The sequence below is a fragment of the Cibotium barometz genome, chromosome 51, assembly GCF_041138505.1.
Source record: "Cibotium barometz isolate CiBa-2024 chromosome 51, ASM4113850v1, whole genome shotgun sequence".
Classification (NCBI taxonomy): Eukaryota; Viridiplantae; Streptophyta; class Polypodiopsida; order Cyatheales; family Cibotiaceae; genus Cibotium; species Cibotium barometz.
Genome location: NC_141096.1, coordinates 46201126 through 46214631, shown reverse-complemented (window position 1 = coordinate 46214631; position 13506 = coordinate 46201126). Strand labels below are relative to the sequence as shown.

Sequence of the window (13506 nt, the reverse complement as noted above, 5' to 3'; positions counted from 1 at the left end):
GCAATCAGACAAAGGCTGAGACAGAACGTCTCTTTAGCTATGGTTTTGATGATGAGACTAGGGGTGGTTCGTTGTGTTATACTTTATCACCCCACACCTCGAGATTTTATGGTCACTTGTCATATTTTTAGGCTTCTCAGCCGTTTTATGATGAGGAGTAGGATTGTAGCACCAATGGCACAATGAGGGCACCCATGTATCACGGCATGTCCACATCATAGTATCGCCACTTCATGTGTATGCAATTGAGGCATTGAATTTTGTATATATTATAAACCTTATGTAAATAAAGAATGTTTTGCCAAAATTCCAGTTGTTGTCTAAGTGATTATGAGCACCAGATATTGAGTTTAAAGGAATAAGTTCTATTTTCTCAAGATGTATGTCGTAGAACGATTACCTTATTTAAAGGAATTATTTTTGAACTTAAGTCTTAGAATCTTGGAATGAAGTCGAATAGAAAATTTAAGGATGTATCATTTTGGCAGAATCATGAGATGTACGCAACGTGTGGTAGACAGCCAAATCCTCGCAATGAGGATGAGCTTGACCCTGATGTTCATAAAGCTCTACACAAATCTCAGCCAGGTCCCTTCAAGGGCGAAGGGGAACACTTAGGTGAGGCTGTAGAAAAGTGGATCGAAGCTATGGAGGAGTAATTCTATGTCATAGGTTACAACAAAAAAGTAAGGTGGCTCTTACTAGGCTGAAGATCATAGAGACAACCAGAGTAGCGTGGAGGAACCACTACGAAACAAACCGCTTGGATTGGAACACCTAGACATGGGATGATCTCAAAGCATACCTCAGAAAGAGATTTTTTCCTCAGGCTTCTTGGAAACAAAGGTGAATGAGTTCCTAGAGCTAACCTAGGAAAGCCGAACTACGGAGGAATATCACCAAGCATTCTCTCTCCTCGAGAGTAAATGACTTGTATTATGATGGTTATCAAAAGGTACCCAAAATATGGCATATGTGACCTATATACATGACCCCCCTTTCAGACTATCATAAGTGTTGTCCATGGGCATGGTCAATTGGCCTTGGGCCCATTATTCATATGAGACCATTCCACTTTGTTACAAACATGATCAACACCACAAGGGAAGAAGGATAACGTGTCAAGATCTTATTGAAGGTGAGGCATAAAAAGGCGTATAAATTTGGGTTCCACTCTACTCAACCAAAGAAAAAACAATTCCCATTGCGCTTCCTCTTAAGCATGTTACTTGCAATTCTTTTGCTATTGTGGTGTCAACACGGACCTGTACACGAACCCTCAAATTGACTGCTAGACATTGTGAAATGTTAAGGCCCTAGGACCTAATAACTAAAACCAAAGAAGTACCATATGTGAGTTCTTTGAAGAGGAAAGAAGCAACTCATTTGATAACTTTATTCCCTAAAGCCTAGCCCAAGAAAGTAGGAGGGGAAGGGGTGTCTGTGTATGTGTGTGAGGGGGGGGAGGGGGGGGGACTCAAATGGTGCTTAATCGCCTCCCCAGAGTAAACCACTTATTCACATATAGAGCCCACGTGTAAAGAGATATTCAAAGGTCCTAGGTCCAACCCATAACCTTAATTGAATTTTCCTTTATCTATGCTTTTATTTATGGATGAAATGCAGTAAGAATACTCTCCTTTAGTTAAAGATTATACGGACACAAACTAGCCCCGCCAATTCAGAAGAGCTTTTATTTTAGACCCTTTTTAATGATACTGATGTTAAAAAAATTAAGTAGGAACCCTTAGGCTAAGGGTCCTCGATAAATGTGGAGCCCACCCCCCCTCTCTCTCTCTCTCTCTTAGACCCACAACCCATCTCTCTCTCCTTTCTCTTTGATGAATGACAAGACTCTTGCTCTTGTCTCTTGTGCATTACGCCATCACCTCGCCGGCTAGCCCCGCCAATTCAGAAGAGCTTTTATTTTAGACCCTTTTTAATGATACTGATGTTAAAAAAATTAATAGGAACCCTTAGGCTAAGGGTGCTCGATAAATGTGGAGCCCACCCCCCCTCTCTCTCTCTCTCTCTTAGACCCACAACCCATCTCTCTCTCCTTTCTCTTTGATGAATGACAAGACTCTTTCTCTTGTCTCTTGTGCATTACACCATCACCTCGCCATTGCCAGTTCCTCCTCCTCTTGCCTTTGCTCTAGAGCTTTATCATGGACCTGCGCACAAAGCTTAGCTTTATCTAGATTTACAATGCGTGCATGCGTGTGTGTGTGAGAGAGAGAGAGGGAGAGAGTGACAGAGAGAGAGAGAGAGAGAGAGAGAGAGAGAGAGAGAGGAATGTGGTGATGTACACGTGAGAAAAGAAGGAGAGCGATGACAGAAAGAAAGTGACCAGAGTTTTTTTGTTCAACAAATTTTGCCGATAGATTTTTTTTTCTTTTTAACGCATGTGCCCAATCCCTGCAGCTATTCGATGTCTCCCTCTTTCTCACACACAAAAGACTTGCAATTGTTGTGTGAGAAAGAGAGAGATGCATTGAGCGGAGACGTGAATATGGCGGCCACGTGTATATTGTGCAAGAGTTCCTCAAATCGAAAGAACTCAAGCCATTTAGGTGTGAAAAATACACAAGTTTTTTAAAACTCATCGAGGCCCAGGCGCATGTGTGAAAAACAAACACGGTCATTTCCTATTTAAGGCGAGTGCGTAAGCGAGAAGCTGAGGGTCAAAAACTAGCCGATGTCCTATTTCAGGCGAGAGCGTAATCGAGAAGCTGAGGGTCAGGCGTAGTGTTCACCTCAGAGCCGCTGGCCGCTGCTTTTAAGGGCGCGCCCCCCCCCGTCCACACACACACACACACACACACACACACACACAAGCGCGCAGGCACAAACGCAGCCAACATGAAGAGCCGCCCTACTTACGCCCAGGTAAAATTCTCCTCAATTGGCTTTTTCCAGGTGCATGTTAGCTGGTACTTATGAGGCAACTATTATATGGTATTGATGCATGTTAGGATGTTTTAATGCAGATGTGCGCGGAGGCCATCTCGTCCCTGGCAAGGCGCGGAGGATCAAGCTCACAGGCCATCGCCAAGTTTTTGGAGAGCAAATATCATGACGCCGCCCTGCCGCCCTGCCGCCCACCCACCGCTTCCGCCGCCTCCTCTCCCTTCGCCTCAAGCACCTGGTAAATCACAGCCTGCTGCTGAAGAACAAGGGCTCTTACAAGCTCACACGGCCTGCCCGCCGCCGCTTCTTGCTTCCATCATCCAAGTCAAGGCAGCAGCAGACAGCCTCTACGAAGTCCATGTCGGGGGCTCCTACTCCTCCTCTCCCTCTTCCCCTTCTTCATGACATGAGCCATGATGATGCAAACACGGCCAGTGCAAACGATTCCGCGAGTACTGAAGCCGGCCAATTTGATGCAGTGCAGCTGGGCATGGATCAATCTGGCGCGCCCAATAGGACTACCGAAATATTAAGCACCTCCTTCTCACCACGGCGCCGCGCACTTTCGAGGCTGCACATGACAGCGATGCCGGTTAATTCTGTCATGCGCCTCCGCCGCTACATAGCCTTTGAAAGAGCCTTTTGTTCCAATCCCCAATCCGTTCATGAAAGGTCAATGAACAAGGTTATTATAAATAGGGCCTTGGGTTCATTGTAGGGATCTTTTTAGTCATTTACATATACTCATGGCTCTTTTATTGGAGATGGTCATTCATGGTCTAGGACTGATGGCAAGTTTGATAGCCATCCTCATAGTGAGAGATTAAATAATTTAGGCCTTACATATGTGCTTGTTTCCCATCAAATGGATACTAGAATTGGTCTTTTGTGGGTTTGATTCCTTGATTCTTAGCATTTCAATTGGTATCAATGCTTTGCTTTTGATCTACTCTCTTGAATTTTCTTGAAAATCTTTTGAGTGTTGTTGATTTTCTTGATTTTCTAAATTTTCTTGATCAAGAAGATAGATATGATGACGTTGAATGGATAAATTTTCTCTTCTTGGTTCATTTCCTAAGCTTTTGGGACCATAGGTTTACTGAGGACCAAATTTTGTGTTAACCACATATTGGTTAACACATCTCTACGACAACTGCGCCTGCATACTTACGTAAAGGGTGCCCTCACTATATTGTAAATCCCGTCATTTAAAGAGAGGAAAATGCGCCTTTCATTGTGTACATGAACATTTTTGTTAAAGACCTAAAGACGCTCCCAAGTATTGAGCTTCGAAGGACAAACAAGAAGATCTTGGTTAGTTGGCTAACCATAGAGAAAAGCCTTGTAATTATGTTTTGGGTGCCTCGGGTCACTTACTATCGGGTAGCCTAGTAAGAAAAGGTTTGGAACTATAAAAGCCAATTTCTCTTGTTTATAACTCATTCTCCCATTTGTGCAATAGAAGTGGAGTGTTGCTCTCTCCTTCTCTCTTGCAACTCTAATCTAGCATGTGTGGTGTACTTGGGATTAGGGTTTGGGAGTGATTTGTGCTAATCACTTGTTCTCTCATGCTTCCCTCTTGCTTCTTCTCTCCCTTTTGCTTGAGTGATTACGCTACCATCGCGATTGTCTTCCACGGAGATCCCACAAGATCTTCGAGAGAGAGGTTGCAGCACCCGTTGGATTAGCAACCACCCCCCCTTCTCCTATCTCTCTCTCTCTCTCTCTCTCTCTCTCTCTCTCTCTCTCTCTCTCTCTCTCGGTATGTGAGTATCCATGAACTAGGCATGGCCTCAATTGAGTATTCTACATTCGTTGCATTCTTAACTTTTTTGAAAATTGGTGTTATCAATGTCTTGCCAATTCATTGTGATTGTATCTTCACTAATTGTAGTATATATGTGTAATTAATCTTTTGACTAAATGATGTTTTCCTTAAGATCAAGCTAATTATTTCATAGCACCCCCCCCCCTCTCTCTCTCTCCACAAAAGGCATGGCCTCTATCAACATTAATATGAGAGTATCTATGAAGGCATGGCCTCTTGCGTGATGGGCAACAATTGAGAAGTCAACCCTGCAGCCAGTCTTGTTCTACAAAAAGCAGGAGATTCTCTACAACTGCCAATTAATGATAAGGCCACAATTTCTTTACGAATCCATCAAAAATTCCACTTTAAAGAAATAACACTTGTAATTTCCCAACCGTGTCACGTGTCTTTACCATTTAGCGACAATATAAAGATTGTGGGGAGATAGAAGCTAGACACATTATCTAGAATGCACTTTAAAAAAAAATTCACAACATTAAAGTTAAGAGCGAGTGGGGGGTGCTTGAGAGCAATCGGATCTCCTACTTGTCGTGCATGCGCATAGCGAGTGGGTGAGTGGTGATTTTATTCAGCGCATGCGAGTGCATGACCAATGTACGTCGACGGGTGGTCGGCGTATTGGGTCTTGCATGGTGGTCGTTTCTAGCGGGTGACTCCTTCGCGAGCGAGTGGGGGGTGCTTGAGAGCGATCGGATCTCCTACTTGTCGCGCATGCGCATAGCGAGTGGGTGAGTGGTGATTTTATTCAGCGCATGCGAGTGTATGACCAATGTACGTCGACGGGGATGGGTGACCTCCTGGGAAGTCCTGGTGCTGCACCCTTTTTTGGGCCGGAGAATCACTATGCCCCCCGGGTGGTCGGCGTATTGGGTCTTGCATGGTAGTCGTTTCTAGCGGGATCCGAAGGCAGAGAAGGAGATGAAGCGCAGAGGTGAGGAGGTTGAGGTGGAGTGTGTCAAAAGGAAATGTGTTCCTGATTGGCTTAACGAACGACTCTATAACCATGTGAAAAGTAAGGTATGCTTGAAGTTGAGCCAAGATTTCATCAGGAGCTAGGTAGGGTTATTCTCAATGTGTAGCGTGTTTCTTTTCTGTCCAGGCAAACCTCCGTCGAAGGGAGAATTAGGTAGGTGGCTTCAAGAAACTATTTTGCATGATTGTGCTGTGTCTAAGATTTTCTATCTAGGTAAGGGTTTTTTCAATGTGTTGTTTATCAAAGGACAGTTTGTGTCTGAGTTATTTGCCAAGGGTCCCTTGTTCTTTGTTGAAAGGTTGATACATGTCTTTCCCTTCGACCCTTTGTTTAATGTCAATAAAAGCCTTCAGAATGCGTGCGCAGTTTGGGTTGAGGTGATTGGATTGCCTCCTTGGCTTAGACCAGCGCTGCGCGACATAGCTCAGTCCCTTGGCTTGGTGTTGTTTGTCCTTGTTGGTAATGAGGTAGGAGGAAAACAGGGTAACAGTGTATGCATCACATGGAACCCCTCTAATGAGACTCCTAAATCTATTGAGGTCGACTTAGGTCAACTAGGTAAATTGGAATTAGGCCTTAAGTTTGGTGCATTTCTTGGGGCTTGCTTCAGGTGTGGGGCTTTTGGGCATATTGCTAAAGACTGTCCAGCCGTGGAATCCACAAGGGAGGAGCCTAAAGAGGTGAATAGGGGGGGAAACGACAAGGAGAGTGGTATGTTGAAGACTCAGAAAGCTAATTCAAAAGGGAAGGAAGTGGTGTTAGATATTGGAGAGAATAAGAAAGGAGGAGGTTGGGATAAAGTTGAGACCAGAACCAATGTTAGGTAGATAAGGCCGAAGCTAGGAAAGCCCAGAGCAGTAGAGGTTATGAGAACATGAGGAATGGGAGGGGGGAGAATCAGGATTCTATTATCTTCTCTAACCCTTATAGCCCACTGCTTGAAAGAGATAACTCCTTACTGGTAGAACAATTTTTTGATAGAGCTTTGAGTGAAACTAGAAAGGAGATTGATCTTGTTCAAAATAGCCAAAAGGAATGTGAGGAAGTGGAAATGGTTCCAGAAACTCCATTAACATGATGAATCAAAAAGAGTTCAAAGGATGCACGTGGAACGTGAAAGGGATCAAAGACAAGAAGAAAAATACCATATTTTGGGACTTAGTGAAGTCTTGGGACTTGTCTGTTTTGGCTGTATAGGAACACAATCTTTTTGGCAGAATATCTAGGATAAATAGTTTTAGGGAGTGGGATATTTTTTATGGCGGTATTAATTCTGGCTATAGCGGGGTTATGACTATAGCTAAGAGGGATCTTAACCCTAGTATCATAGCTAATCATCCAAAGGGAAGAATTTTGATAGTAGAGATTATAGTAAATGGTGAAAGAATATGGGTCATTAATGTCTATGGTGCTCATAATCATAAGGTTAGGAGTTGTATGTGGGATTGGATTGCTGGGGTAAATGTTCAAGTGCCTTGCATTGTATTAGGGGACTTTAATATGGTAGAAAGAGCGGTTGACAAATGTGGTGGGGAAAGAAAAAGGGAAGTGGGAAGATCTTAGAAGGGGTTTGGGGCGGGCTCAAGGATAGTTGGTGCCTTGGGGATCGGAGAGACAAACCGGGGCACACCTATTTTAGCCTTCAATATCTATCCTCCTCATCAAGAATTGATAGATTATTCTTTAGTCAACACGCTTCATGGGTGCCTCACACTTTGAGGGTGGCAATGGACTGTTCTCTACTTTATTTGACCATCTCCCTCTGAAGTGGGGTTGGTCTGATATGGACTTATCTCATTTCCCTACTAGTGAATAATTTACTTCTGAAAGACCCTCTTTTTGTGGAATATACTAAAGTAGCCATCAATAAATTAAAAAGGAGAAAGGGAGCTGAGGGTTCATGGAAATAGTTTGCCAATGAGATGCAAGGAGTCATTAGGGCTGTGGGTAAACTGAGAGTTAAGGAAAGGAAAGGTGAGAAAAAAAAATGGTATGCATTGCTTAAGGTTCTGCTGTTGAAGAGACCGACTGTAGGGCTGGACTTTGGTGACACTGAGTTGTACCTTAAGTGTCAGGCTAACATCAAAGCTGAGGAAGACAAATACTTTAGAGAACATGAGTATTGGACTAGAAAGAGTCTATTCAATAATAATAAAAAACGTGACAATAGGTTTTTCAAACTCTCCAAGAATAAAGGTGATAGAGTGATGGGGGGAACATTCTGGATGAGGATGGTACTCCTATACATGACACCAAATCACTTGCTCTGAAATGGGTCAAAGTCTTGGGTTCAACATTGAGTCTGAAAGAAGACTACTCCTTGAGGAAGTTTCAAGCTGAAAATAGGTTGCTTGGTCTTCTCAATCAAAAAATGGATTCTAATAAAGATAAGTGGTTAGAAAGACATATTGAGATGGATGAGTGTTGTTGGGCTCTACTAATGCTGGGTAGGGAGAAGGCTCCTGGGTGGGATGGTTTTTCAACTGAGTTTTTCATAACCTTTTGGCCCTCATAAAAAGAGGTGGTGGCTGACATTTGTAAGAAAGCTTTTAAATTGGGTCTCTGGGACAAGGCTTTTAGAAGGGCTGGTGAAACTCATTCCTAAATAGACTGCTTGCAGCAGGTTTAGGCATTGGAGGCCTATCACTTTATTGACTGTGATGTATAAAATCTTAGCCAAGGTGATTGCCCTCAAAATTACTCCTGTGCTGCAAGAGATCATCTCCAAAATTACAACATGGATTTATTAAAGGCAGGTCTATTTATGATAACATCTTTGCTGCTCTATTGGGTATAGATGTTGCCATTAAAACTCAGCAGAAATGTATTATGATGCAATTGGACCTTGAGAAAGCCTATGATAGGATACAGTGGTCATTTATTGCAAGATTGATGGAAAGAATGGGATTTGGTACTAGAATGGCCACTTGCATCTATACTCTCTTCTTGGGTGGATACTCTAAAGTGCTCCTCAATGGAAGAATAGTAGGGGGTTTTGAAATCAACAAGTCAGTCAGACGACAAGGGTTTCCATTAGTTTGCTTATTGTTTGCCATTACTAATTCTGTCACTAGAGCTAGCCTACAGGGAAGGGAAGATTACAGAACTAAAACTCAAACACAGTGAGCAACTGGTTATTTAATGCTTTGCTGATGATTCTCTGTTATTCTTAAAAGTTGAGAACAACAATGTGAGAGTGTCCTTAGAGATTGTTCAGGAGTTTGCCAAAGCCTCAGGTTCTAAATGTAACATTCTAAAATCTAGGATCATAAGCTTGATTGAGGACAATGATTTTGATCTTCAGAGGTGGGGATGTGAGGTGGTACAAAAGGGTCACATTGTTAGACTTCTTGGGACTCCTTTTGGGATGGGACTTACTAATAAACAATTGGTCATGTGGGCCATAAACAGGTTTGTGGAGAAATTGAAGAAGTGGGAAGGCTTGAGAGTACCCTTTCATATCAGAGTTGATATTTGCAATTCAGTGTTGAATTCTTATGTCATGTTTCTAAGTCCAGTATTAAAATTTGGGAAGTGGAAAGAGATCATAGGTCCTATCAAAAATTTCATGTGAAGAAATGGTATTGGTAAGAAAAGAGTTCTTGCCTGGTTGGCTTGGGAGAAGTTGGCAGTGCCCTAAGAGGAAGGGGGTATTGGCATCATACATCTGCCCACTCACTGTGATGCTAGAATGACTTTGATGCTATCTTAAGTCTCTACTTGGTCCTTGATGATAAGGGAATTGGTGGAAATGGCTGAGGTATTGGCCAAAGGCAAATGGGGGAATTTAACCACCTGGATAGACAAATTGTTTTCATTTGCTCCTTTGAAAATCACATGCTCTGATTTCTGCAAAATGCTCTGCGATTGCTAGAAAGATAATCTGGGCTTTATGGTTTGGGATGGTGGGGGGAGGGTAATTGGGAATTCCATGCTCTCATTGGGGTTATGGTGGACTCACAAGTTTAATCCCCCCTTAGCTGCACTTGATACTGAAGTGGCTAAGGGTATTAATAACAAAGGCATTAAACATCTGGCTAACTATTGGGATAGTGATATTGCAGGGTGGAAAGAGATAAATCTATTATCTATGGAGTTTCAGTTAACCCAGGAAAGAGAGAGACTTGATGATTTAGGTGCTGGAGTTGCTGCACAGTGCATTATGCTCCATAGCCACTGATATCTCACTCTGGATCAAGGACTAGTCTTGGATTAATGGTGTCAAATTAAAGGAAGGCAAAACTAGGGACATTTATGCACTAATGAGAAAAGGGGATGCTAATGTTATGTACTTGTAAAGTGGAGTGCTTCTAGCTGGAAAAATAGATGGCACTTGATATGGAACTATCAGGTTCCTAAGAAATTTCAGGTCTTTTGGGCACTTCCCATTGGGTATAAGCTGCATAAAAGAAACATGGCTAGCGGCATTTGCCCTAGATGCAGGTCTTCTATGGAAAGTGGCAAGCATGTGTTTTGGGACTGCCATACCTTAAGGAGCACCTGGTACAAAATGACTAGGTGGATACAAAAGGGTTTGTATATGCAATTTTTTTGGGAGGACTGGCTACTTGGGAAGTGGGTAATCAGTGAGATGAGCTCAATGGATTGGTTTTTAACATTGTCAGAACTTGCACTTTATGGGAAATCTAGACTAGCGAAATGAAATTATTTTTTTGAAGTCTACATGTACAGGATTGCAAGATACCGAGTTGATGTATAAATGTATAGGTCTATATGTAATGTAAATAAAATTAGGTCTTCGGAGCTAGATTTGCTAATTCAGAATCTGCAGAGGAATATACCTTGATTATGTCCCTGTTATCTTGGCAGAGCTTTATGCATACTAGGGGTCTCTCCCTGATGTGGATTTGTGGGATGCAAGTGAGGGGCTGGATTGAGAAGAAAAGGCCTCCTAGATTTGGCCCCAAAACTTAGAGATGGTACCACCACAAGGAAAAACAATTGGATCATACTTTTGTGGCTTTTATTGAGAACCATGTTGTCACTAGACCTACTATCAAGGTGTGGTCAAAGCATGGAGGAATGTTGGAAAAACAATCTCTCGGGGGCTGCACTACTGAGGCCATGATGGAGGCTTGCTTATTATTGGGATATCAGATCTCATGGGACCAGTTTAGCTTTTTATGTGAAGATGAAAGATAGGAATTTCTTTGTAAAATTTTGAATGAGATTAAAAAGAAGTAGATAATTGTGGTTGTGGGGGTGATATATGACAGAGTTTGATAATCGGGTTTTGGGGGTGATGTATGATGTATGACTGATTTTGAATAGTTAATATAAATATTTTATTGATCCAAAAAAATATTCAAAACATTATTCCACTTTCCCAACACAACACAAGATTATTCCACTTTCCGTTGTCTACTAAAACCTCCTAAATGAGTTTGATTATCCCGTCTCCAGCACCTAATCCAAGCTACTATTTTATTTTATGATAATCCATGAGCCCACTAGTGATGTGGCCAAAATAGGGTGGTCATGAATGTTTGAATAAGCCTCGAGAGTCAAGTCGAGTCGACTTGACTCTTGTTAAGTATATTATTATCGACAAGAACTCGATTACCTAATAAATAATAAGTCGATGCAAATCTAACAAAAGTTTGGTTCTTTTATTTGGGAGAGAGGTACCTACCTAGGGTAGCTGCATACTTACTTGTTTTTAGCCACATAGAATCAACATGTTGGAGTAACTACGAACACTTTAATGCCCTGGTTACAAATGATAGTTTTCACAATTACATATTTTGGTTTTTTGCTAAGCTCCCCCCTCTCGCTTCTCTCCCTCCGCTCATAGCCACGCCCCATGGTGGATGGGCATTAGGGCTATCAAAAAAATAGGAGAAGAAGAAGGTCTTTTGTTCTTCCATGCATCCCACGGGACTTGCATCAAGCTATTCACCTCAGCATCCATTGGCTACTCCGAGCGACTATCTCGGGTGCAGTAAAAAGTGCAATCATCTCATTCATTCTCCCTCATATTTATTCGTATATGTCGACATTTTGCAATGGTTTGCATGGCTTCAAAATTTGTGGAGGAGAGGAGATATTCCCCAAGACTGCTCGTGGGGCTAGGAGCAATGAACCCCTACAACCCCTGTTGTCCCGCTGCGTGGGATGTGGTTCTCGCATCCTCTTTTCCTAGTATCGGTTGAGACTGGCAGAAACGATCCCGCGACGCCTTTGCCGCACGCGGCCTTCCACAATCCATGCTTCATGAAACGGCTCCATCGGCCCGTCGAGCGTGTCTCGCGCATTTTCCTTGTGGGTCTCACAGATCACTTGCGTTCATGCCCGGCTCTCGGCTCCCTCGGCCTTGTCTCTCGGATCTGGCCTTCCATCCATGATCTGTCGGCCGCGTCTCCGTCACGGCACGGCACGACTTGCCCCGACTCCACATTCGGCCCGATCACCGGTCAAGGCGGGGAGGCAACCCTCGGGGCACTCGGCACACCCACGGAACCTCCCCCGCACCCGGGAAGGCCTAACGTGCCTACCCGGTGCGTGAGTGCGTTCCTAAGGTGCCTACCATAGGTCCGTGCTTTTGTTGGAGCGTTGTCTTGAGCCTTGTTGCTTGCCGATGCTCCTTGAGCTCTTTGTGCAAAATCTTTTATAGACAAGAGATGCCCACCTCACTGACTGGTTTGCCCCATCTTGTGCCACTTCCAACTCTGCACTTGGTTGTCATGGACCTCAATGCTGTGCTTCAACCTGTTCGATACATAAGTGCATTGATTCTCTGTGACAAAGTGCCTTTGGCCCCACTTGACACTAAGTGAAACCACCGCAAACCACTTCGGGCTACACCGCCACATGGGGACCCTTCTTGGTCCTCTGCTTCGGTTGCCCAGGGCTCTTGGTGCCATCGCGCGGCCTTACCCTCACCTAGGCGAGTCTTCGGTGTTGTGGGTGACACGTGCACCTTGGCGGGCTACACGGCCACAAGCCACAAGGGGGACCACTCTCGATCCGGAAGCCCAGGGCTCTTGGTGCCTCTTCTTAGGACTTACCCTCACCCAAGCAAGTCTTCGGTGTTGCGGGTGATGCATGCACCTCGACGGGCTACACGGCCACAAGGGAGACCACTCTCGGCCTAGGGCTACACGGCCACAAGGGAGACCACACTCGGCCCAGGGCTCTTGGTGCCTCTTCTTAGGACTTACCCTCACCCAGGCGACGGAGACTTCGGTGTTGCCGTTGGGGTCATGGGTCTGTTGGTGCCTTCTCTGGCTTTACCCTCACCCGCATGCCCAATGTGTACCACAATCATTACATATTTTGGGTTGGGTACCGTACCGTAGCCCGGTGGTCTTTGTGAGTTGCTTGGCTCTTGGAAACCTGAAAGGGATGTTGACACCTTCTGTCTCACCCTGTTTGGCACTACGAAGGAGTGCGAGCTGGGCTTTGCTTGCCTCGCCCGAGTTGATCCTGGGTTGATCTGAAAAAGGCTTTGGCTCCTCCGGCCTATAGCCCGTGTTCTGCACACTGCGAAGGAGTGCGGGCTCTTGCTTTGACGCATTCACCCTTTGGCTTGATCCTTTGTGATCTGAAGAGGGAATCAATACCTTCGGCCTATCCCATGCAAGTACGGCCTGAGCCAAAGTTCAAGCAGGTGAAACTTGGGACCTAGCCATCCAAGCAGAGCTTGTTGGGATGACATCTAAGAAGACGCTCTTTGCAGTGCGGCAAGACACACTCAGAACGCAAAGGTTCAAGGTGATGATGCAGAGTTAGGAAATGAAGCTAATGTGAAGGTCATCATGGTGTCATGGGG

The 13506-nt window shown here is 44.1% G+C and overlaps 1 protein-coding gene across 1 annotated transcript; it reads left to right on the top strand.

Annotated features, from left to right (window-relative positions):
• Nucleotides 1–2676: 2676 nt before the first annotated feature.
• Nucleotides 2677–3772, top strand: LOC147609685 (histone H1-like). Its single transcript, XM_086787938.1, has 2 exons — nucleotides 2677–2889; nucleotides 2991–3772. The coding sequence occupies exons 1-2, from the start codon at nucleotides 2863–2865 to the stop codon at nucleotides 3150–3152; spliced, it is 189 nt and encodes a 62-aa protein (XP_086644064.1). The 5' UTR covers nucleotides 2677–2862; the 3' UTR covers nucleotides 3153–3772.
• The last annotated feature ends 9734 nt before the right edge of the window (nucleotides 3773–13506 follow it).